At 40.4% G+C, this 25,384-nt stretch overlaps 1 protein-coding gene across 3 annotated transcripts; it reads right to left on the bottom strand.

Moving 5' to 3' along the window:
* Positions 1-1,236: 1,236 nt before the first annotated feature.
* On the bottom strand, positions 1,237-25,384 carry pde9aa (phosphodiesterase 9aa). Of its 3 annotated transcripts, none has more exons than XM_087829659.1 (16): positions 25,287-25,384; positions 24,924-24,990; positions 22,515-22,585; positions 14,641-14,725; positions 14,059-14,113; positions 13,591-13,665; positions 12,627-12,713; positions 12,373-12,477; positions 10,220-10,302; positions 9,571-9,727; positions 8,514-8,627; positions 8,059-8,163; positions 7,677-7,805; positions 1,849-1,944; positions 1,709-1,745; positions 1,237-1,600 (listed from the first exon to the last, which is right to left on the bottom strand). In XM_087829659.1, the coding sequence occupies exons 3-16, from the start codon at positions 22,534-22,536 to the stop codon at positions 1,449-1,451; spliced, it is 1,302 nt and encodes a 433-aa protein (XP_087685785.1). In that variant the 5' UTR covers positions 22,537-22,585; positions 24,924-24,990; positions 25,287-25,384; the 3' UTR covers positions 1,237-1,448. The 3 variants fall into 3 exon arrangements, with proteins under 3 accessions (XP_087685785.1, XP_087685784.1, XP_087685783.1); XM_087829658.1 differs by having other exon boundaries at positions 1,441-1,600; positions 1,684-1,745; XM_087829657.1 differs by lacking the exon at positions 25,287-25,384 and having other exon boundaries at positions 1,441-1,600; positions 1,684-1,745; positions 24,936-25,009.

The raw sequence follows: 25,384 nt of genomic DNA on the forward strand, positions 1-25,384 counted from the left end.
GGTGGCGTTCATATGTTATACATGGGGCGATCGTGGCTCGAGATTTGGGAGTTTGCCTTGTAATCGGAAGGTTGCCGGTTCGAGCCCCGGCTTGGACAGTCTTGTTGTTGTGTCCTTGGGTAAGACACTTCACCCGTTGCCTACTGGTGGTGGTCAGAGGGCCTGGTGGCGCCAGTGTCCGGCAGCCTCGCCTCTGTCAGTGCGCCCCAGGGTGGCTGTGGCTACAATGTAGCTGCCATCACCAGTGTGTGAATGTGTGGATGACTGGTTGTGTAAAGCGCTTTGGGGTCCTTAGGGACTAGTAAAGGACCCCAAAGCGCGGTGGCTGTAGCTCAGGTGGCAGAGCAGGTCAGCCACTAACCAGAAGGTCGGTGGTTCGATCCCAGTCTGCATGCCAAATATCCTTGGGCAAGATACTAACCCCGCGTTGCTCTCCGATGCATCCATCGGAGTGTGAATGTGTATGAATGGTAGATTACTTAGCACTTAGGTCAGAAAAAAGTGCTTGTGTGATTGGGTGAATGAATAAGTTGTATAAAGCGCTTTGAGTGCTCAGACAGAGTAGAAAAGCGCTATATAAGAACAAGTCCATTTACCATTTACCATAGTAAAGCGCTATACAAATACAGGCCATTTACCATTTTTACATCACAGAGTGGGGAGATGGTCTCGATCGATATGATAGAGAACACCTGATCCAACGAGCACAACAAAGCAAAGAGGTGAGGAGCCGATTCCTTTTGGGCCAGGAAAAGTTTGGGACAGCAGGCCAAACAGGCGTTTTAGCTAACCGCCCACCTCACTTACCCTGATGTCTGTGCCGCTTCCTCCAGTGAGGTGAGCGTGGAGGTTGGTAGAGAAAAGCTTTAGAACTGTCTGGTGACCATACATCGGTAGACACTTGACATTTTGCTTGACACACAACAACAAAAACAAAGTGAAGAGCAAAAGATGCAGCAGATGGCATGCCGTACACACTGGCGCCATAATGACCCATGAACTGAAGGAGGATATGCAGAGGGTGTGACAGAGGAGGATAGGGTAAGATGGATGCAGATGATCCAGTGAGAGGGAGCAATCACAAGAAGAATTAGGAAGCATTTCATTTCACTGCATTTCGTTAACTTTTGGCTTCTCCCTCTCTTGTATTTTGTCCTTGTCTATCTTTGCCCTCCTTTTTTCCTCTTCTCTTTTGGCTTTTTTGTTTGAAAATGAGAGAAACAGTCCAGACAGAACTTTGCTATTAAGATTATACTTTTAATTTTTGTATAAAATAACAAAAGCCAATAAAAATATGTACATCTGTAAAAACAAACAAAAAAAAAAAACACAATACACGAATTAAATCTAAATATTGTTCACTGAAGTAGTCTGTGGTGTTTGAATGCTAGCATTCAGCTAAAACCACTCAATTCAGAGTCCCTCTGGTCCTCAAGTCCTGTAGCAGCTTAAGAAGCTGCTCTTAAACATCGGCCATCATCTTCCTGTGGCACACTGGAAACTACAACACCCTTCATGCTGCTCCATGTGAGGAGTGGACAGGGTGATGGAACAACACATCTCATTATTCCACTGTACTCGTGCTCTGTGCTCACTGGTCCTGAAACACACGGATCACAAAGAAAGCGGTTCATACATAGTCTGACTGAAACCTTGCAGCAAACACTTGTGTTTGGTTCCTACCTTTTCAGAACTTTTCACTTCTCACCATCCATTGTTAAATTCTCACTTTTCTTTTTCTGCACCTGAAGGAAACACTTTCTCAGTTACAAAGTACACTCAGGACCAATCGGACAAATTAAATGCAGCCGCATTTAAAAACACACACACTTGTAAAAATCATCCTACCTCATTCACGGCATCATCAATCTGTTTGAGCTCTTCGTACCGGTCTCTTGACTCTCTGAGTGGCTTTACCATCACCTCCTCAATCTGTGGGAACAGCTAACAGATGCACACACACATGCAGTCAGTATTACGGGGCAATCGTGGCTCAAGAGTTGGGAGTTCGTCTTGTAATCGGAAGGTTGCCGGTTCGAGCCCCGGCTTGGTCAGTCTCGGTCGTTGTGTCCTTCGGCAAGACACTTCACCTGTTGCCTACTGGTGGTGGTCAGAGGGCCCGGTGGCGCCAGTGTCCGGCAGCCTCGCCTCTGTCAGTGCGCCCCAGGGTGGCTGTGGCTACAATGTAGCTGCCATCACCAGTGTGTGAATGGGTGGATGACTGGATATGTAAAGCGCTTTGGGGTCCTTAGGGACTAGTAAGGCGCTATATAAATACAGGCCATTTACCATTTAGTATTAAAGCTGCAAACGCCTCATTATTTTGTGTTTATGTAACTCTAAGAGTCAAAATGTGTGAAGTCAAGAGACAGTGTAACAGTGTATAACAATAAGCAGTCCATTTAGATCCTTAGCACAGACAGGTTTACACTTGTAAAATGTAACACTTTGGAATTTTAGCCGGAACTTCCTGGTTGGAATTTATAATTATTACTGTGACAGTTTATGCATTATCCTCCATTTTATCATTATTGCTGATGTGTCACTGCTAAAGCACACATTTACGGTAACAGGTGCTTGAGGTGGAGCTAGTTTAAACTGCTGTATATACTCATTCTTATAGGTGATCAAAAAGTTCTGCACCATCACCAACAAAAAATTTATTTTGGCTAATCTCCCTTTAAGGCCATCTGCTACTGGACCTCTGCACCACTTCCTGTTCTCCCATTCTTGCACACTTACACAGAGAGCAAGTGTTAACTTCTCTGACTATGAAAGGGTATAAAGGATACATTTACATGATGACTGAAACTAGCACCACTGGTGAACAATTCCTCGATTCTGGCGCAGTGTGATTTGGAGTTTGAAAGCCACAGAGACACCGTGTTTAGGGAAAATGTGTTTGTTATTGATCATTGATCAACAATTTGCATATTTATGATCAAGAAACTGACCTCACCAGTGGTTCTAGTTTCCAACTTTAACCAACTTTGACTGAAGAAGTCAAAGTTGAAGATGAAATGTTTCTCCCACTGAAAATGTTGATTCTAGATGAACAGAATCAATGTTTTGGGATGATTTAGCATGCATCAAGACTAGGGATGCAACGATACCAATTTTTTCAAACCGATACGATACCAATACTTGGATCTGAGTACTTGCCCATACAGAGTACAAAAAAACGATACTTCTACCACACACACACACAAATGCAATGAATTGGAAGACAGGTTTTATTATATTTCCTGCCGATAAAAAATAAAATCTTAATAAAAATGACCACAAAAAAATTTCAAGTGAAAAATAAGCACTTCTGTTAAATTATTGCAGAGTCTCCACATTGTAATTTTACAAAATATCACTGAACTATTGGCACTGTCTCGAGCTTTCAGAATAATAAATAAACACTTCTGTTTGGAATAAAATAAATACAAATTAGGTTTGCGAATAAAATAAACTTTTAAATTATTGCAGAGTGTCCATATTGTAAACAAACAAACAAAATAATTATTATAAAATAAATAATAAATAAAATAATAATTGGCCCCCTAGTGGCCAATCTAAAAAACTACAACAGAAATGACAAGCCACCCTCTGATTAATGAAATAAGTTAGTATCGGTTCATGGTATCAGTTAACTTTTACGAGTATGAGTACACACACATTTTACAGTATCGGCCCTGATACCCGATTCCAGTATCGGCATCGGTGCATCCCTAATCAAGACACTTCTCTGATTAGTGTTATTGGAGTTGGGTCTCTACTTACAATTCAGAGACCAAACATCAGTTTAAATAAAAGACAGTATAGTATCTGAGGGAAATGTCGTTTGTTGTTTGAACAAGACGTTTGGTCAGAAAACAGTCACTTTATCTAAGAAATTTAGTGTAACATCTGAGGAAGAACATACAGCACATACAGAACACCTGGGAAGTATTCACAGCGCTTCATTTAGTCCACATTTTTCATGTTAGGTCACTTCAAAATTTTAGACACAATCTTGTGCTCAGAGTTTGTTCCTGTGCTGCCGCGGTTAGTGCCCGTGCTATGTGTGCTGTCTTTCAGTCCAGCTTTGGTAAGATCTCTCGATGTCAGTCGCTTCTGTCAGTGGTCATACTATCCTTCCATGATGGTTCCTCTCCTTGTTCCTCTTCTTTCTTGGGTTTCTGCTGCTTGAGGTATTCACTAAGCACATGTCAGTTGTTTCCATCTTCCCGATGTACTTATGGATGTTCGTTGTTTCATCGGTGGTTGGCCTCCTTCCTTTCGCTTTGCATACATTGCCGTCTATCTCCTTCTTTGGCCAGCTTATTATCCCAGCAGGGTATCTAATCACCGGCAGGGCATAGGTGTTGATTGCCCAGATCTTGTTTTTCCCATTCAGCTGCTCTTCAGGACTTGGCTGACCCTTTGCAGGTATTTGGTGGTTGCAGCCATCTCCCTTATATATATAAAGAGGATCCCAGATACCAACTACAGATCCCATTCTGTAGTTGGTATCTGTAGCCATTCTATTTGAATGAGTGGATTCAGACTTATGCAGAACAGAAGTGGGGAAAAAGCATCTCTTTTGGTAAATCCCACACTTGATGGCAACTTGTGCAATTGGCTTTAAGTCTGGCCTTTGTTGCGCCCTCCTTCCTTGTGCTCTATCTCCATCTCCAGCATTCCCTCTGTGTGGCCTCTAGTCTCCTTCTCCATGGAGGATACTGCTTCTTGTGGCTGTTCATCTTGTAGCCAAGCATCTGGACGAATCTTGCCATGATGTTGCCAATTCATCACTCACAGGAGATCATATCATTGTTAGGGTTTTCTCAGTTTTCTTTGTGTTATTGCCAGCAGGCAATCGACCCAAGGCTCAGCTACCTCCATGGCTCTCACTTCATTGGAGATGTCACAACATTTGATAAGTACCATCTTCAGCTGCACACAACACAGGGTCAGAGGGTCGAGGCTACCATAAATGCTGATGTATCAAGCTGCCCGTGAGACTCTGTTCATATCCACACCTGCTGCGCTTCTCTCTTGGTCGCTCAGGTCGTAGCCACCTTGCCCCTGAGTCGTGTGGCCTCCGCTGTCGTGTAGCCCCATCCCAAAGGCCAATCTTCCACTGCCATCTGGCTTCTCCTGAACCACTGGCAATGTTCTTCTGGTGAGAGGCCTGCCCAGTCCAAGACATCCCTGGAGGTATCTGCAAAGCTCCCCTGACTAGCGGTAGGCTCAGAGCCCCCGTCTGAGCCTCCCCCAAAAGCAGCAGCCCCCAGCACCCACTCCACCGCAGGAACGTCTGTCACGCTGAACTGAAATATGGGTCACTGGTTTCTTGATCCTCCTAAAGTCCACAGTCATTTCCTTGTTCTTTGTTACTGCAAGTGATTCCACTCACTCCACATGACAAAGGAGTCCACCACAGGTTGGTGCTCCATCTCACCAAACCCACTGATGCATCCATCCACCACATCAGAAAACCTTTGTAGATGGCAGGTCTCTGTACAGTGGCTGAAGTCCAAGGTGTAGAGCAGGGGTCTCGAACGCCAGTCCTCGAGGGCCGGTGTCCTGCAGGTTTTAGATGTGTCCTTGATCCAACACAGCTGATTTAAACGGCTAAATTACCTCCTCAAGTGTCTTGAAGTTCTCCAGAGGCCTGGTAATGAACTAATCATTTGATTCAGGTGTGCTGACCCAGGGTGAGATCCAAAACCTGCAGGACACCGGCCCTCGAGGCCTGGAGTTCGACACCCCTGGTGTAGAGGGTGAACAGGGGATAGGGTAACGGGGGAGGACGGCCCCTTGTGGTGCCCCGGTGTTGCTGATCAACTTGTCAGACACATATTGTGGTCTTTCTGCCAGGTAATCTATAATCCAGCACATGAGATAGGCATGGCTGTCAGTTTATCACCCAGGAGGACTGGTCTGATGATGTTGAATGCACTGGAAAAGCACAAAAGAAAAAATGACCTTCACAGTGCTCACCTGCTATTCCAAGTGGCATACACATGATTGAGCAAGTAATGGAGTTCTGAACTCCGAGGCGGGGTTGGTAAGCGAAATGAAGGAGGTCCAGATGTGGCCTGACCATGACCACATCTGCATGATGTCTTAAATTAACGCCACAGATCTGTAAACCTGGGGGGCACTGCGGCGTGGCATCTTTGGTACAGGAACAAGCAATAACAGCTTCCACAGCACTGGGACCCTCTGCAGACTGATCGTAAACAGTTTATAAAAGACTCCACAAAGCTGGACAGGAGGTAGTCCAACTCCTATAGGATTTCACATAATAATAATAATAATCGAGGGCACAGGTAGTTACTCTCTGAAAGCTGGGCAGGGCAACACAAGGTCCCTAGTGCCTAAACAGGATTTGCTTGTGGAAGGAAGAACAGGCTGAGCGTTGCCAGTGCTGTGAATGTCTCTGACCAAACAATCACAAACAGAATTCATAAGGTAAGGTCTGATATCCTCTACTGGGCTCACTGCGCAGCACTTTGCCATAGAATACCAGAATTGGCAGGTCAGCCACTGGCAGGTTCACCCGTGCAAATGTGACAGTGGTGACACGGTCTGCATGACTGCTTTGGTGGTAGGCCAGTAAAGATCAAAGAATTGATACCATTGACTGGACCCCTGACCAAAATCCAACAGAACACCCCTGGGACATATTGCTTCGATTCATCTGAAACATCTTCCTTTTAGCAGTTAACATTTTCCAGCAGGAGCAAAAGCTTCATTTCTGCAGAGGAATCATTCAGCTGAGTCTTTTCAGGTCTATCATCATCACTCTCAAATGAACCTGCTAAACTTGTTTGTAAAAGTCCAGGACACTATTTCCACAAATGATTTTAATGTACAACAGCAGTGACATGCAGTTTGAATAAATGTGTTAGTGTAACAGAGTTAGAAAATAGCTTAATGAATTTCCTCAAAATTGATGTGCTTTGTGAATAGTTGGAGCCACCTGGTGGACAAATACCGCAACTGCAACTGTTAAAGTTCCAAATTGCTGCACAGCGCATGCCTCAGCAAAGGAAAAAAACTCCCAAGCTGGTGATAGGTGCTTGTGAGCGATACTGTTGTCAATTTTAACTGAAGGTTGCAGTTGCTTTACACACTGTTAATGAAGACTGTGTGCTGTTTTCTTTGTACCAGTTGCCAGAATAAAGATGTAGCCCAGAGTAAGGGCAAGTCCAGCGTTGCAGTGCCGTCCTTTCTACATGGGCATATCACACCACTTGCACAATAGACTCACAGAACAGCAACAGCTACATTAGCTAGTGAAATATTTCTGCCTCAGACTGTACAGTTTAAATATGTCAGTTGTTGTGTCTCTGCGGTATTGTAATGCAAAACATGAAATTATAAAAAAGCTCTAATAATATGCAGAGGAATAAACATGGTAGACCTTCACATATATTTGTTGTATCTCTGTTTGCTACATTCTTAAAATTAGCAGGGTAATACTGAAAATTCAGGAATTCAAAGTAGATAGCCGTCTCACTTCAGGTGTAATAGGAAAGCAGTTAGCCTAAAGCAGCAGCTAGTTTCCTTTCAATTTGAACCCTTTACCCAATATGAAGAATTATAAAGGAGAGCAAGCCACTTCAAAGGTCCAAGGACCCACTCCTATCTTACACCTCTCTTATTTTGTCTGTCCTTGACTGTCACCGTCCACTCACCTTCATCACAGTCTCAAACATGGGGAGGAGGACGAATTTGATGAAGCCAATCTGGGCTGTTGACTTGGTGACCTTTTCTCTGTCCATGAACGGAGCCACAGGAAGTCCCTCAGCCTTCTCCCTGTCACTCTGAGCAGCACAAACACATATTTTCCACAAGCAGCTCACTCTTTCTCATTTACTTATTCTTTTTGTCCTCCTACTAAAGTAAATGAAGCTAGACTTCAAGTGACTGCAGGTGTCTCATTGTTATTTATTAACCTTGTGTAGCATCACTCCATCTTAGTATCTAGGACCACAGCTAACCAGAACTTTCCATGTACAAATGAAACAGACTTTTGAATGCTGCCTGCTTGTATTCAAATGACTCTGCTATACCTACCTGCATGAAGTACTCCTCCAGCAGGCAATCGACCCAAGGCTCAGCCACCTCCATGGGCCGCACTTCATTGGAGATGTCACAACATTTGATAAGTACCATCTTCAGCTGCAAACAACACAGGGTCAGAGGGTCAAGGCTACCATGAATACTGATGTAACTAAGTACATTTGCATATTTTTCAGTAATCTCTTCCATTGGACAGGCTGGGGAACAAACTAATATTCTCTCTCTCTTCCAGTTTGCTCAGCAAAGTGAAGCAGGAGTTACCAATCACATTATTTTCATTTTACTGTCTGTCCTTGAAAGACTGATACTGATTTACTAACTGTCCAGTTACTGAGTTTTCCACATTAATCTTTAATTCATGTGTTATAATTCATGTATTTGTTGGTTCAGATTAGCTGATCCTAACTGTAGGTGACAGCATCAAGATTTATTTATAAATGTGTCCTTACGCAGGCAACATGCTCCTTATTTGTGTAGTCAAAGTTGTCAACTTTCTGCTTGAAGGTTTTTAGGATCTCACTGTGGCGTGCCATGTCTGTGGCCAGGATCAATGTGATGGTTTCCTGATAAACAAGACAAAGGAAATAAATCATCAGTATAGACACGGAGATACAATTTTCTGTAGATGTAGTTTAAGATAAAGAGCATGGTGTGAAATAGTCTTAATTACTCATTTAAATCTACTTTTGAAACAGTTGGATGTAAAATGTGAATTAAAACAAAATGCAAATTGTAAATGTCATATTACCACAATCTAACATTCACACATATTCATAGATGCATCAGAGGACAACTTGGGGTTACTATTTTGCTCAAGAATATTTAGCATGCAGACTGGAGCAGCCAGGATTTAAACCACCGCCCTTCTTATTAGCACATAACCTGCACTACCCCCTGAGCTACAGTCACCCCAGCCACTAGGGACAGCCACAATGTCCATAGCACTGAGAAGCAAGTAGAAGGATGGCTGAAGAACACTGATAGATGTGGATTACATGGGAGTTTAAGGCCAACATGGCCTGTTCCCCAGGTTAATGTAGCCCATGACAGTGCATGCTGTCCCATTTACCGTACTGAAAGGAATGAAGTAAAAGATTAACAAGTACCTTAGCAGGTGGCTGGGAATCTAGATCTAGAGAACTACAACTACCCCTGTGATCTCTCACTGAAAGGTTGAGTGGAAAGAATATCAGGTTATCTTGACTTTCAGAGACTCAAGAGACACGAGGTCAGAGAAGCAGGGATAAAGCCAGATCGAACAAAGATGAAGGCCTTGTACATCACTGGCCCAAGCAGAAAGAGTCCTGAAGTCCAAGGACTTCATCAGCCTTAACCGAAAAGTTAATCAAAAAGAGTAATAGTGCAAATGTTTTTAATGGCAGTATAAAGCACCTGTTAAATATTTTGTGCAGGGTCTCATCAAATAATAATATAATTATTTTGTGCCATTGTAGTGCATGTATTAACCCAAACAATACTTCTGTTTCTGCAGCTGCACATAAGTACCTGTCGTATCTGTTTAAAGGCCTCAGGGTCAAAGTTGAAGAATATGTTGCAATCAGGCCGGGAGAAAATCTGGAAGGCCACAGCACAGTGGTGGTTCTCCAGAGGAGAAATATCATTGTAGCGAAGGGCCATCTCCGTTCTAGCGTTGATCTGATACCTGCGCAGGGAATTATGACAAAGAGGATCAATAAGAGGAGTGAAAGGCACAGGGACAAACGTGACAGGAGGAGAGACACTGAAGACTGAGTTAGTAGAAAATTGAAAACACAAAGAACTTCCTGTTTTAGTTTGAAAGGTAATTGTCTCTTGTTCTATGTCTCATTCCCTTCTCAGCTCTCTATCAGTGTGTAGACTTGTCTTTTACAAATTGTTTGTACACATACCTGTTATTCTTTTTTTTCATCCTCTATCCTGTTACTACAATTATTTGTGCTATTTTGGTGTAGTTTTTTCTCTCTTTCACTTATCCTCTCAGTTTAATACTGCACCTCTGTTTGTCCAACTGAATTGATCTGTTGTTTGTGTAATCGGCATGACTCCAGTGTCTGCATGTATTTGCTCCATGTGATCAAGAATAGAATGGGCAAAAAAGAAGACAGATGACACAGAGAAGCACCATCTATTGCTGCATTTCTGTGTCTTTTCTTACATGTTGTTGAATCCAGGATGATCGAGGTCATGACACACAGCAGCTGTCATGAGAACCAGAATCTCCATCTGAGTAAACTTCTCCTAAAATATAATATAAACGTTGGTTTTATTAAAAAAAAAGTAAAACACCAAAAAGCTTTATTACTGGGGAAAAAGGTGTACATAATCCAAACTAATATATATATATATATATATATATATATATATATATATATATATATATATATATATATATATATATATATATATATATAAAAAGAGATGGACCGATCCGATATTACGTATTGGTCCGATACTGACCCAAATTCCTGGATCGGATATCGGCGAGAAATAAAAAATGTAATCCGATCCATTAAATATCAAAAAACCACCTCACAAAACTTGCTACACAGTTTCTCGGCTCATAACCGTAGCACGTTGCAACAGTATGCGTCACGTGATAGAGCGCTGTGTGTATTTGTAGCCTCGCTACCAAACCAGCATTTCATCCCCGACAAAGTTTTCCCAGAGAGAAGTAAAGCAAGTGTGTAAGTTCATCTCTGAATGCCTGTAAAGCATTCCCGCGTTAAGCTTAACAACCGATATATGGAGTGACTGCCTCTCTCTCTCTCTCTCTCCTGCTGCTACTTCAATCATGAAACTGATCAATGATCAGCTGATCGTCTCTCTTGTTTGTTTTTGGCCCACTTCTCACCACAAAGAGGAAACCAGCGGCTGAACAACAGCAGCACGTTTAAACTTGATCAGCTGTTGTTAGAATTTATTTAATATTATTTCTACACCAGGATCTTTTTCTACAGCTGACGTAACTGTGCAGGGGCGGATCTAGCAAAGTTTAGCCAGGGGGGCCGATAGGGCATGAACAGAGAAAAGGGGGCACAAAGACATACTTTTCTTTCTTATTCTCATTTAAAATGTCGAGCTTTTAATAAATAATTATCTGAATCTTACACCCAAAGTGTTAATCTGATGTAAAATATATAGAAGTCTGTATATAGTAACTGTTAAGTCTAATATACCCTAGTAAGCTATACTACTTTTTCCTTTGGGAAAGTACCATCTGTGCAGTCTGCAGTTCTGTTGAAGAAAGATGTTGAATCTATTTCATTATTCTTGAAAAATAATATATTTCTGTGCATTTTCCCCCTGCATCAAATTAAATTTTATTACATCGATTAAGCATCATGAGGTGGGGGGTGGTTCCCTATTTTTTTTTTGCTGGGAGTTTTCAACCCTATTAGTTAGGTTGTTTAATATTTCTGCTAAGTACTCTTTAAAATACCAGAATAGGGAGGATGGAGCAGGTTTAAGTTTATTAGATTGATCAGTGTTGCTGAACTATGAAATATTTTGGACGCAGTGTATTTTTTACATACAGGTATAACAGAATAGCTTTAGTGTTGTTATTTATTTAAACTTGAATATGAACTTATACAAAATGCAGCAAGATATTAAAAAAACGTTTTATTGATTAAAAAACACACTATATCGGATTCATATTGGTATCGGCAGATATCCAAATTTATGATATCGGTATCGGACATAAAAAAGTGGTATCGTGCCATCTCTAATATATATATATATATATATATATATATATATAGTTAGTTACACTGCAGTAGGTCTAAGCTGCTGGGTCTATTTATAGACCACTCTGTGTTTAATTAATAATTATTAATCTCTGGCTTCCACAGCCTCCCTGAGCCTGGGTCTGCAGGAGGTTTCTTCCTGTTAAAAGGAAGTTTTTCCTTCCCCCGTCACCAAAGCACTTACTCATAGGGGCTCATATTGGGGCAACTGTTGCTGCGATTTGGCGCTCTATATATTATATTTCAATATTGTACACAAAAGTGATGTTAAATCACTTTATAACGTGGCATCACATTCCCCGCCCCCTGAGTGTAATGTTCAAGTTTAAACTTCTGTATGTACGGAAAAGCAAACAGGAACAGCAACCTTGGTTTGGTTGGTTATAATACCATAACAAAAAGACAACATGTCGAGATTACAGAGTACAAAGCTATAAAACAAATATAAACAAAATCAGAGAAGCCCTAAATATCCCCAAACTCTAAATCCTGGGTCAACGACCCAAGGGCCATGACGGGTACAGCGGAAGAAAACGCATGTGGTCTCTGAGAATCACATTACCTGAAGGCTGCAGAGGCAGATCATGCTGTACATCATCTGGGTGACACAGAAACAGTGGCGGAAGTTGTGGTAGGGGTTATCCCTGTAGTTGTCATGGATACACAGCTACAGTGAGAGAGAAAGCAGCAGTTTCATCACAGAAATTCCCTAAACATAAATATTAGCTTTTGGAAATTATTTCTTTATTTTCTGTTCAGGTAAGGTTTATTTTATGGAAACAAGGTAGAGCCAACTGTACGGGGTCACGGTCTCACCAGCCATCTTTTCAGCGTGATGGGATTTATATTAAAGTCTCTGACCAAGCCCAGGTCATGGTACATATGTTCCAGACAGCTCAGCATCTGGACAGCAAAGGAGTTTGTTAGTGCAGAGGATAGGATGTTATTTTTGGCTTATTCTTAAAATTCAACAGATGTTACTGTCCTTTAACGATTTTAATATAAAACTAAGTATAAATATATAATTATGTATAATTATATAGTCATTTATATTATTATTTTTTTTAAAAAATGAAGTGCATTTGTTCATGTTTTGGATATATTATTATTATTATTATTATTATTATTATTATTGTTATTGTTGTTATTATTATTATTGTTATTATTATTATTATTATTGTTGTTATTATCGTTATTATTATTATTGTTGTTGTTGTTATTGTTATTATTATTATTATTGTTGTTATTGTTGTTATTATTATTGTTGTTATTGTTGTTATTGTTATTGTTGTTATTGTTATTATTATTATTGTTGTTGTTGTTATTGTTGTTATTGTTGTTATTGTTGTTATTATTGTTATTATTGTTATTATTATTATTATTATTATTATTATTATTATTATTATGTTTTCAGGCAGAGGAAAGAATTTTGATCTTAAGTTTTACCATAAAATCTTCTGCTTTGGACCTGATCCAGGGATGTTTACTGTCCTAGCATAACTGACTAAACTTCTGTAAAGCAGGTTACATTGTTGGAAACATCACAATCAAAATGGGAAAAAGAAAGATTTATTAAACTGCTCATCCCGAGAAAGACACAGTTCTAGTCAGGTGGTGATAACTCTGTGGACTTCTCTTTAAGTGATAATGTCCGTCTACTTTCTTACTTTAAGCCATGACTCAAGTGCTAACTAGTTAACAGTCAGAAAATTGTTAAAATCACATTCACTGGCTGATCACCCGTCCTTGATAAATAAAAGAATCAATGTATTAATCTCACCTCATTGGGCTCCCACTGCCAAGCATCAAATGTAGGCAATCTAAGAGCTTCCATTGTCTCCTTAGACAGATGGTGCTTGACACACACACAAAGGACAACAGGACACACAGGAGTCACAAAGAGAAGAAGAGACACATATTGTGGGTGATGTGGGTTCACTGCCTCCACAGGTCTGCTGTGACAGCATGCACTGCAGGCAGCTGATTTGCAGTTAACCCTATTTACATCTATCTGGCTTGGGGTGCATCGTAAGTAAGCATGGATCATAAATACGATCCACACTCATTATACTCTTTACACATTCAAACTAAGAGACATCGACTCTATCCTGATCAGTGTTAATAAAGGTGGCCAATCTCTGAAAATTAGACATTAAATTTTGTCTTGACAAATTTCGTCTCCATTTGTGGATTTGTGATTTGAGTATTGTGGAGGTGTGACGAACATAAAATGGAGTAAAAGCCTTACTTTGGGGTAAGAGGGGATGCGAGGACTCCGCTTCTTGTTGTCATCCAAAAAATTACTGAAAAAGAAAAAAAACCCATCACAACAGTTTATGTCTGTAATATTAATCATAATACAAAAGACCATTTTATTAGCATAACCTTCATCATTTACATGAACTCCTAATTATTTCTGTTAGTGTTGCTGCTCCATGACATTAAGTCAGAGGGACAGCTCAGGTTGAGCAAATTGGATATTAAGCAAAAGAGGCAAGTTTGGATGGTTTGCCCTGAAGGAGGACACGCAGATGATTGATGTGACCATGGAGGATGCTAGGGATCGGGTAGGGAGAAGGAAAATGATCCACTGTGTTGACCTCTGAGGAAAGCAGCTAAAAGAAGAACTGTTGCTGCTACATGTACTACTATTAAGGTTAAATTAGCCAAACAAATTACTCGTGGAGAAATAGTAGTTGACTGATTTTATGACTGATTAATTATTTTTAATTGTTCCAATAGTGCATTAACTAACACCATCACTGGGCTTAGCACACTAATACTAATGTATCATCTTAAAGGAGCAGAGAATTCATTGTGTTGCTGTTACCTGTTGTTTCTGGATGCGATCTCCTCACGGAGCTTCTTGATGTCATTGCGACATTTCTCAATCTCCATCACCTTCATCCCCTCCACTGCAGACAGAGTTATTCGTTAAAACCATGTCAGACCTGTACCCCAACCGGTCGCAGCAGATGGCCCCGCCCCTCCCTGAGCCTGGTTCTGCTGGAGGTTTCTTCCTGTTAAAAGGGAGTTTTTCCTTCCCACTGTCGCCAAAGTGCTGCTCATAGGGGGTCATATGATTGTTGGGCTTTTCTCTGTATCTATGAAGCGCCTTGAGGCGACTTTTGTTGTGATTTGGCGCTATATAAATAAAATTGAATTGAATTGAATTAAAGTTAGCATTTGCAAGGCATTGTGTACAACACTTAACTTCAGTGACCATTCTTGCTATGAAGGATTGCAGCAACATGCTCAGTCTATGCTATAGTTTACACTGACCTTTATTCATATGAAGGAGCACGAGCAAAGGAAGAGCATTTCTGAAATAACTGTATCGCTCTCTTTATAACAAAGAGACAGAGCACTGGCAGAGGATGCACTTTCATATCTTTCATGGAGAAATCTTGAGGTGTGTTTTGCCAAAGTGTGATGTTGAGAGGTCATCACAGTCAGGATTTAATGAGGTTTGAACAGCTGTTTAAAGCCATAATTCATGGTGTGCTCTTGATGTCCGCCCTGCTGAGTTGTTCTTAGGCTAGAACAGTTTCCTGCTGCTGTTGCATCAAAAACTGGCAAAAACCTTCACTTTGTTCTGAGCACATGATTACATCACTAAGATGCCCTCACAGTGCAGAAATCGTCCATCACAGACTTAGTGAGCTTCATTAGCTGCTCTGAATAACTACTTTAGCTTTATTTGTAATACAACAGAAAAAAAAAACAGACACAGTCTTTACTTTTAAACTTTACTTTTTAAGTTTCAAATGTACTTTTTTTGAAAAGCTTACAAGCTTACTGGATCACGTAATCTTGAACCCTGTTCTAGTTATGCTTTTATGTTTTGTTTTGTTTTGCATGCTATGCTAATAATTCATGTGGAACTTGTACCTTAATATAAAGTGTTAACACACAGTTAATAAAACAGGTGTGATAACTACATTTCCTGATTTACTACTATTTTGTATGTTTGTCGCACTTAAATGTTTAGATTATCAAACAAATGTAAATATTAAAGATAGCACAAATAAACACAAAATGCACGTTTGTTATCGGGAGATTATAGCCTATAATTACAGCCTTGCTTGAATCACTGCAATCATTGCTAAACAACGACAGAATAAATGTCCCTGCTGGTAATTACTTTAACAATAAACTCCTAGACGTCCTATATTATAAAAGATAAAAGTAAGACGATCACAACATTTATTGATCATATTGCATAACTTTGCACTGCCTGCCAAGACGCCATCAGACAAGCTGGTCAAACTAAGTCTAGCAGCACGGTGAACAAGTCGGCAGCCTCAGAGGAACAAAGTTCCCGCTTGCACTTAATAAAATGGTAGAAGCTTGCTAGAGGAAATGGCATTGGTGCATGACCTTACATTGGATGTTGTGTAAGTATAAAAAGACAGCACACACTTTTATACTCTGAACAGGTCAATGTTCAGTAGACTCTAATGATCTCACAAAGTTAACTGCCTCCCAAGGTTGGTTAGCGGACCACACACACAGCGGGGCATCAACTTATCTAATCACAGTATCATTAACTGTAGAGGAACACAACTTCAGACAAAATGCATTGAAGGTGCTCGGTTACCTGTACGCTAATGTGCATGAATGAGGCTGAGCATTACAGTAATCTAATGGTGAGGTCTTTTCTATAGTTTTATGCCTCTATTGCAGAAAGTTGAATTTCAGAAAATCTAACTACATAATCTGACACGACACCGTGATCTGATAAATCTCCATACAGAAAGAGGTTCATGTCAAACCTGTTTTTAGCCACAGAATTGCTATGACACTTGAGAAAACAGTTCATTTTGCAAAACAATCTTTTAAGGGGGAAAATAAAAATGAAAAACGTATAAAATATAAATATGCACCCTTAAACTAATACTAATAATGTGTTTTTGCAAAAGGCTGTCGGTAACAATTTCAAATTGTTTCTTTGCTCAATTGTCTTGGGAGAAATTCCCTTGAGAAACAGACGAGAGACGAGAAACTGCAAGTCCTGTGGAGTCACATTAATAAGCTAAACTCGTTTCTGCTCAATATTAATTTAATTCAATTCAATTCAATTTTATTTATATAGCGCCAAATCACAACAAAAGTCGCCTCAAGGCGCTTCATAGATACAGAGAAAAACCCAACAATCATATGACCCCCTATGAGCAGCACTTTGGTGACAGTGGGAAGGAAAAACTCCCTTTTAACAGGAAGAAACCTCCAGCAGAACCAGGCTCAGGGAGGGGCGGGGCCATCTGCTGTGACCGGTTGGGGTGAGAGAAGGAAGACAATTTAGTAAATAGAAATAGGTGTAGTAATAACATCAACATTTTATTAGTATTTAATCAACATTCGCCAAAAGAGTTGTGAGAAACAAGCATATTTTTGCAACATTTCAAAGACTACTTTATAGAAAATGCTATAGTTGTAGTTTATTTACTTCATGTGTAGGTTTTCAGGGTTTTTTCTTGGTTAGTAAGAGAAATCTCTTTTTTGAGCTTGGACAATAGTGTATTAAAGCCACGTTCAGTATCTGAGGTGGAAATGCAAAGCGTGTCACATGAACAATGAGTAAGCTTCCACATCTGAGAGCTCTGGAATATCTTTCATTCTTCCTCACAAAACCCTCGAGGTTCCACGTTGTTTTTAACATTTTGTCCAGGCCAGTCCTCCTGACAGCTGTCTGCTAGCCTCTGTCACCATTTTCTGCCCCAACAAAAGTGTGACTGTGATTCGTTTCTCTTGCCCAATTTTTTTTTCCTTTCAGTTACAGATGCCTTCTGTGTGTTATGACTTGCCTGGAGAGGGGCACATTTTCAGATTCTTCTTTTTTTTTCTCTGAGCATATTAGACAGTAAACACTTTAATAAACTCGTAACAGAGAATGACATGACAACTCCATCAATGGAGGAGTAAAACTCAGTAAAAAGTGTAGCCTTATGAGCAGTGTTGGGAAGGTTACTTTTAAAATGTATTCCATTACAGATTACAGATTACATGCCCCAAAATGTATTCTGTAACGTATTCCGTTACGTTACTCAATGAGAGTAACGTATTCTGAATACTTTGGATTACTTAATATATTATCATGCTGTTTACAACTACATGAATGTACTATTGCTGTGATTTATTACTGTTACTGAAGGTCCGCGGCTCCGAACCGTAGTAAAGGGACCTCTGGCTAATACGGTGGGTTCTGTGTCGGCTCGTAGCTGAAAACTAGCTTTACTTTGTTGTCTGGGTCAACTTTGCTAGCAGAGACAGAGAGAGGCGTTGAAAGGCTGCTCCAACAGAACTTATTGTTTTTGGAGGAAAACACGAACACGGTGTACAGTCGAGTCTTAATAGCTTACTTACAGCTGGGCTCGTCAGGCTCTCTTCTTGGCTGCAGTGGTTATTATTATATTTACATGCTTCCAGCTCCCGTTTCTGCTCGATGACAGCTCGTACTTTTCCTTTTTCTCCCTCCCTCGCTCACAGACACATAACATGTATGGCAGTCCATTCTCCCTGCAGCACGGACTACACTGCCCATGATGCTACATTCTTTAGAGCTATACCTGTAGCATTCTGCCTATTAGCTTAGCACAACAACAACAGGCGCTCTCTCACCCAGGAAACACGCAGAGAGAGAGCGGCACCCTGTAACCATGGCAACCGTAACGCTGCCTGGAACAACAGAACGTAGCTGTCAAACAAAACCCAAACAGTCCTGACCCGCCACAATATGAAACAGGGAAGTACCGCCGTGTAATCCATTTATTTCAACAAAGTAACTGTATTCTAAATACCACCTTTTTAAACGGTAACTGTAACGGAATACAGTTACTCATATTTTGTATTTTAAATACGTAACGGCGGTACATGTATTCTGTTACTCACCAACACTGCTTATGAGCAATTTTTCCAGCTCCATATCAATTAGGTTCTGATATTTCTCTGTGCGTTAAGTCTGATAATGGTGACTCAAATCATAATCATTAAACACAACAATCTGCTCTCCACAAACCAGATGTGGGCTTCTAAATAAATAGAAGTCTGGTTAAAAATAGAGTACAAAATAATGAAGGTCAAAACATAGACACCAAAAACTTTCACACTTTAGTGGAAAACATGGAACTTGGAGGAACACACAAGGCACACAGCAAGAAGAAGGATGTGACAGAACAGAAGCAAACGGAGGTCATCAATACACAAGAGGAGGGCAGAGTGAAGACAACTGGGAACTACAGCTGAACTCAGTCTAACTAATGAGACAAGGTGACAATAGCTCACAAGAGGACCTATCAAAATAAAACAGGAAGTAATAATCCCCGGCACCCGGACTAAAACATACTAACCTGACAGAACTAAACAGGGAGCACAGAGACAGGGTGCTAGCTAACCAAAGCACAGGGACATAGGGACACAACAATGGGAACAGAAAGGGATACAATCACAGAGACAAGACTAAGATGGACTACACAAAAACAGAAACTAAAATCATCTTCAGAAGAGCACAGAAAACAAAACAAGGGAACAATCTAAAACTCTAAAGTACAAGATATAGAAATAGATCATAAATCATCTCAAATCCTAAAAGAAACCAAATCATGAGACCACAACATAAATGGAAAATTCTGGGACGAAGACCCAGAACCATGACAGTGGAGACACATCGATTTAACTTTGTGCTGAACACTGGGGGAGTCAAGGTCTGTCTAAATAAATAAATAAATCTGGGTAAATTTCCAGATGATTAAACATGCAACTATTTTGCTGATAATAACTGAAATGAGTAAAGAAAACCAACAGCCTATTTATAAAAGATAATTCATAATTTTATTGGGGGGGCTACATTGGTTGGGTCTGATTATTGCGGGGGTCATAACCCCCCTAACTCCCCTGGATATTACGCCCCTGTGGATCCATGAATAGATTTATCAGAACCTGTCTCAGTGGAGGAGTGGAAACATCGAGAAAAAAAAAGACGGAGCCTTAAACAGGGATTAAGAAGTGAATATAAAATATGTACACTTACAAAATAGTGTCTACAGCCTTTTGTCATGGTGGAGGCTCGGTTATGGTTTGATTTAATATCTCAGAGGTGTTTTACTGGATTTAGTTTGTCAAGTGTGAGTGCCAGCCTTCATCTTCCATGACCTAAAGCATATTCTTGGCCCGTGATGTAAAGTGACTTTGACATTCCTGTGCTAGAGTAACTGCCTGTCTCCTGAAATTCCCTCCATGCTGTTGAGACTGTGCTGGGAAAGATGCAGCAAATTTTCTGATAATGGCATGTTTTGATATCTGCTTGAGGCTGTGCTGGCAGACATAAACAAAAATACTTTGAAAGATGCAGCAAATTTTCTGGTAATCAGAAAGAATCAGAGTCAGAATCAGAGTTGTGTTTATTGGCCAAGTATATGTGCAGACACATACGAGGAATTTGGTGCCGGTAGATGGTGACTGTTTTGCTCTGTGATCCTGGAGGAGTTGGACTACCAGACTATACAGATGTCAGACACTGCTGTGCCTTCCTGATTATGGTGGAGGTGTTTACAGTCCAGGAGAGGCTGGAAGAGATCACGGTGCCCAGGAATGTGAAATCCTCAAGTCTCTCCACAGGGTCATGATTTATGTAGAGGTAAAGGTGGTCTGCTCTGTGTCTTCTGAAGTCCAGGATCATCTCCTGTGTCATTGTGGTGTTCACTGTCTACTCAACATAATGCAGACAGATTCATTACCTCGTCTCTGTGGCAGAGTCATCATCATCATCTGCAAATTTCCCTATGGTCTTGCTGGTGTAAGCAGGTCTGCAGGCTCAACATACACCTTTGTGGGGAGCCAGTGCTCAGCAGAGGAAAGGTGTGGACTGAGTTTGAAAGGTTGCTAAAGATCCAAGAGCAAGTGGGAGGGGGAATCCCAGTTCAGACAGTTTCCTGACCAGGATGTCAAGGCATGAGACAGTGTTTAGTTCTTCTGCATGGGTCTACAACTGTCTTGGTCTGCCCTCTGAAGCAGGTGATATGCTGGATGGCCTGCCACACCTGCCGAGAGGGCGAGAAGGTCCTCAGTTCAACTCCACCATCTGGCCGGGCCTTTCTCTGTGGATGTTCTCCCTGTTTTGTTTTCTCTGGGTACAGTCCAAATGCAGGTAGTGAGATTAGGTTAACTGGTGATTCTAAAGGGTGTCTCTCTCTATGTGTTAGCCCTGTGTGAGGTTGGTGACCTGTTCAGGGTGTGCCTCTTGTACTATAGTAGCTGCAATAGGCTCCAGCCTACCTCTGTTTCCATCCCAAGAAGCTGGTCTCAGTGTCCCATTTGTTTAACGTCATCTCTGTCGCTGAAGATGTCTGTGGAAAATTAACTGGAACCACACTGGTCAGGAATTCCTCCCAGAACAGACAACAAATCGATCATCACCGTCTTCCTGTTCCAACATATTTTCCAGGTCACAAAGTCTGGTTATTTGCTAAACACATTCCTCTCCGCACTGAGTCAAGGGAACTGTCAGTCATAAATCCCGTCACATGCATCTCAAATTACCCAGAAATTAGGGGTGGGGGAAAAAATGGATACTGTGTAGTATGGTGATATTTTGTTTGCTAACAATGTATGGATACAGGGACAGCAGAAATCGATATTTTGTTACAAAAAAGGTTTTTGTGCTCTGACTTCAGAGCATGTTGATCCTTTTTCTGAGCAAGAATCCTGACATTCCTTCACTGTCCAAATGTCTTGTTTTATGGCAGCAATAAACATGACAGTTTACTTATTTTAATTTCAGACATGTTTTATTTTAATTAAGTTTAAAACTTTTTTATTTAATGTAAAATTATATTTTGTTTTAATTTACTTTCAAATTCTTCAGTTGCTGAAGGGGCTGCATAGTTTTCATAAACTGCATAGTTCAGAATAGCTATAATTGTACCAGATGGTTGATTCAGTTAAGTTGGACTAGACTGTAATACAAACCGTTCAGTTTGTCAACAATCAAACTGAAATGAGAGAAAGACTGAGTGTGAGACTTTGATATTAGAGAAAATGAATATTGATAAAGTTTACCTTTATGTACAGAATCTGAATATCGCAAAATATTTTAAAAAATTGCAATAATATCGTATCGTGCATTAAGTATTGTGATAATATCGTATCGTGGGATGTATGGTGATTCCCACCTCTACCAGAAATATGAACATTTGTAAGTCTTGCAATGTATCGAGGGTTAAACCAGTCTGTTCCAGCCGTCTGTGACCTCTGGCCACTACCTGCCTACTCTGTGATGAGGTTACTGGATGTTTGGCCTGTCTCGTGGACTGGGAGGGGTATAGTCCAGAAGAGAGACCCTGGGTGCCTCGGCCATTCGATTGAATTTATATAGCACCAAATGACAAGAGTGCTGCAAAACACTTTATATTATAAGACAGAGAACCAACAATAATAGAGAGAAAACCAAACAATCATATGACCCCCTTTAAGCAAGCAGAGTGAAAAGGAACAACTTCCAAAACGGGGCTATAAACACATAATGTGTCACTTTCTATGTGACATATATGATCATTGACTTTTCGGTAAGTTGGCTATAAGTCATGAGGATAGTGATGACTAATCAAACACTGTATTCCTTTTTCAAATGTGTCTTTTATATCCAAGATTAACAGCTGATGACGGAAGACAGTAAATGTGACTGTAGAGTGGTGGGAACAAACTTACGCTCTACTCTCTTTTCCAACATTGTGAGACGGTTTCTGACCTCAGTCTTCAGCTTGTTGATTTTGAATGCCCTGCAGACACATGGAAGTAGGTGGGAAAGAGGAAATAGAGAAGTTGTTAATGAAAATGGAAAGACCAGCATCTGGGACTCTAAACCAAACAATCAAAATCAAATCAACAATTAACAGCTTCTAAAAAAGTCACTAATTAAAGGTGAAAGTCTGTCATGTGTTCATCTTTCCTCTTTTATTTTGAAGAGGTCTGGTGTCCCATGTTCATTGTGTTTAGTTCTACTTCCCCTGTGGCATCGTTATGTTCATTCCACCCAGCTGCTTCCACATGTGTTTGCCCTGATCACATCCTGTGTGTCTTTGAGTCTGCATTTATTCCTTGACTGATTGTCTGCTATCCTGCTATGCTCATGCCATGTTTTCCAGGATTTCCATGTACTTATGCCAAGTCTTCACGGTTCATGTTTTCATATTCACTTTCAGGGTTTTATGTTTATCCTTAGTTCACCCAGTTTAATGTAGTGTTTAGTTTTGCTTTTGGCTCTTGTTTTGTACAGTTAAAACCAGCCTGTAGCCTGGAGTTGTACTTACATCTTATGCCATCAGCTTGTCCTCGGTCACAGTTTCCTTCCACATATAGCTTTGCAAATATTGCATAAAAAGCACTTGCAGCAACAAAAACATAATATTCCAGAAACAGGCTTTGCCAATCCGATCAGCTGTTCATAACACTTCCTATGTCCATCAGCGTGAACTATCGCATGTTCGCCATGACCTGCCCGAAACCGGAAGTGACGTCATTTTTGCAGAAATGTAGTTTTTTATCATCAGGGCCTCATGAGCCTATACTGGTGTTTTTAAAAGTTATCTTTGACTTTATGACTTTCTGTGTCGTTTCTGGGATGCTTAGGACTCATATTGCACTGCTGGAAATAGTTTATTTTGATGCATATGCTGCTTTTTTGCAAATTTGCAATATAATATTTATTTTCGTTTTTCCTGCAGTATATAAAAATTGGTGTATTTCAAAAATAAAACTATGAAGACACTTAAAATAAATTTCCTGTGGTGGGAAACTATTTTGTGCAACTTTTTTGCAATTTATGTAATTACTATGCACTTAATGCATACATATTATTAAAATTTGGGCTATAATGGTTGTATTGATGTATATCAACTTGAAATGCTCCCAGAAATGGCTCCACAGCATGTAAACATATAATATAAGCTCTGGCGGACTTGGTTCTATGGTAGGTCTTAAAGGGTTAATATTAAGCTTATTTCCATGCTTTGTATTGTTTGCTTTTGTGTCCCCTATTCTCCACTCCACACAGTCTCCTGACTGAGACAAAGTCTTCCTTTCAACCTGAAATTACTGATTTAGTCATAGATATAAAATCCACTGTGGTGTCATGGTCCAAATACTGATACCTAACTGCACATTCCTGCACTGCTCTACTCCATATATTTACTTCTAATGTCTACAGTAAGTATATCTTCAAAGATTAAGGTGCTTCAAGATTTGGCATGACTGCTCCAAGCCACATAGTTTGACAGTTCATAAAGGAGCGAGGGAGCTCATGGAGAAGCTTAATGATCAATGAACAGTTATGTTTACACATAGTTTTTGTCTTAGTAAGAGCAAGAGTATTTATATTCTTGTGAACGTGTTCACAGTAATCCATATCCGTTGTTTATTCATTTTTGGCCTGTCGCTGTATTTTAACTCTTTCAGGTGCCCGTCTTCATACCTCATCTGTCATAAGGAAGCACATGCAGAATGCTACATAGATACATAAACATGTTATTGTATCAAAATGTGACAGTAAGTCAAATAATGTTAAATATTCTTCTGCTAGTCTTAAAACACAGCAGGTGCAAATTCACTGCTCACAGCAAATTTCATTTTCAGACATGAAGATCCTTTATTTCAGCTTCAGACTGACAAACCACCAAAGCTCTGCTCTACTGCAGGATTACAGCACTAACAACACTGCGTAAATGTTTCATTGGCGTGAAAATGACATGAGAGCAAAAGCAGTAAAATCATCTGTGAAAGTTCAAAGATGCAGATACGGATGAAGAGATACGACGACAACAACAGATAACTAGCAGTACCATTAATAAGTTGCAGCTGCTGTTAACTCGAGGTGGGGTTATAGCCTCGTTGAATTAATACAAAGTAAAGAACATTAAAGAAAAGCCACAGCAGTCATAAAACCAACATTTTCATCATTCTGTTTCAGGTTTTGGAGATACAAGGTTTTCTGTTTTCTGGACAATGCTCTACAAAACCCCCAAGCCAAGCTAATTGAAACAAGAGCTATAAGAGACGGTGTTAGAACAGAGTGTAAAGAAACCATTTACAGTAACTTTAGACTGAAACATACGCACTTACCTATCTGCTTACTTTGAAAACTGCTCTGCTGCTCGCGTCAGTACATTCTGAAAGAGTTCCTCTTTATCTGAAGAGAGAGTAGGCATGGAGCGGTGTTACGTACTACCCCCTCCCACCCCAGCCCTCCCCACACACACACACACACTGAGGGTTTAGTGTAAACAACTTCAGTCCACTCAGGGAGAATATTTCATTGTGAATACAAAATGCAGCGAGAAGAGCTGTGCATGAATATTTAGGATAAATACACACTCTCTCTTTGCGTCATACAGGCACGAACACACAGAGATTGTGTAAACCAGTCACAGAGGCCAAGCAACAAAAGGCAGAGGCAGAACAGATAAATAAAGTGTGTCCTTTTACCTTTGGCTTAGCTGTTGGTGACTAACATAGTGTCTGAAGACAACAGAGACTTCCTGACAGCTTAATGTGTTAACAGGCCACTTCTGATTCCTCTTACC

The sequence above is a fragment of the Neolamprologus brichardi genome, chromosome 16 (assembly GCF_056152115.1).
Source record: "Neolamprologus brichardi isolate AB-2024 chromosome 16, ASM5615211v1, whole genome shotgun sequence".
NCBI lineage: Eukaryota > Metazoa > Chordata > Actinopteri > Cichliformes > Cichlidae > Neolamprologus > Neolamprologus brichardi.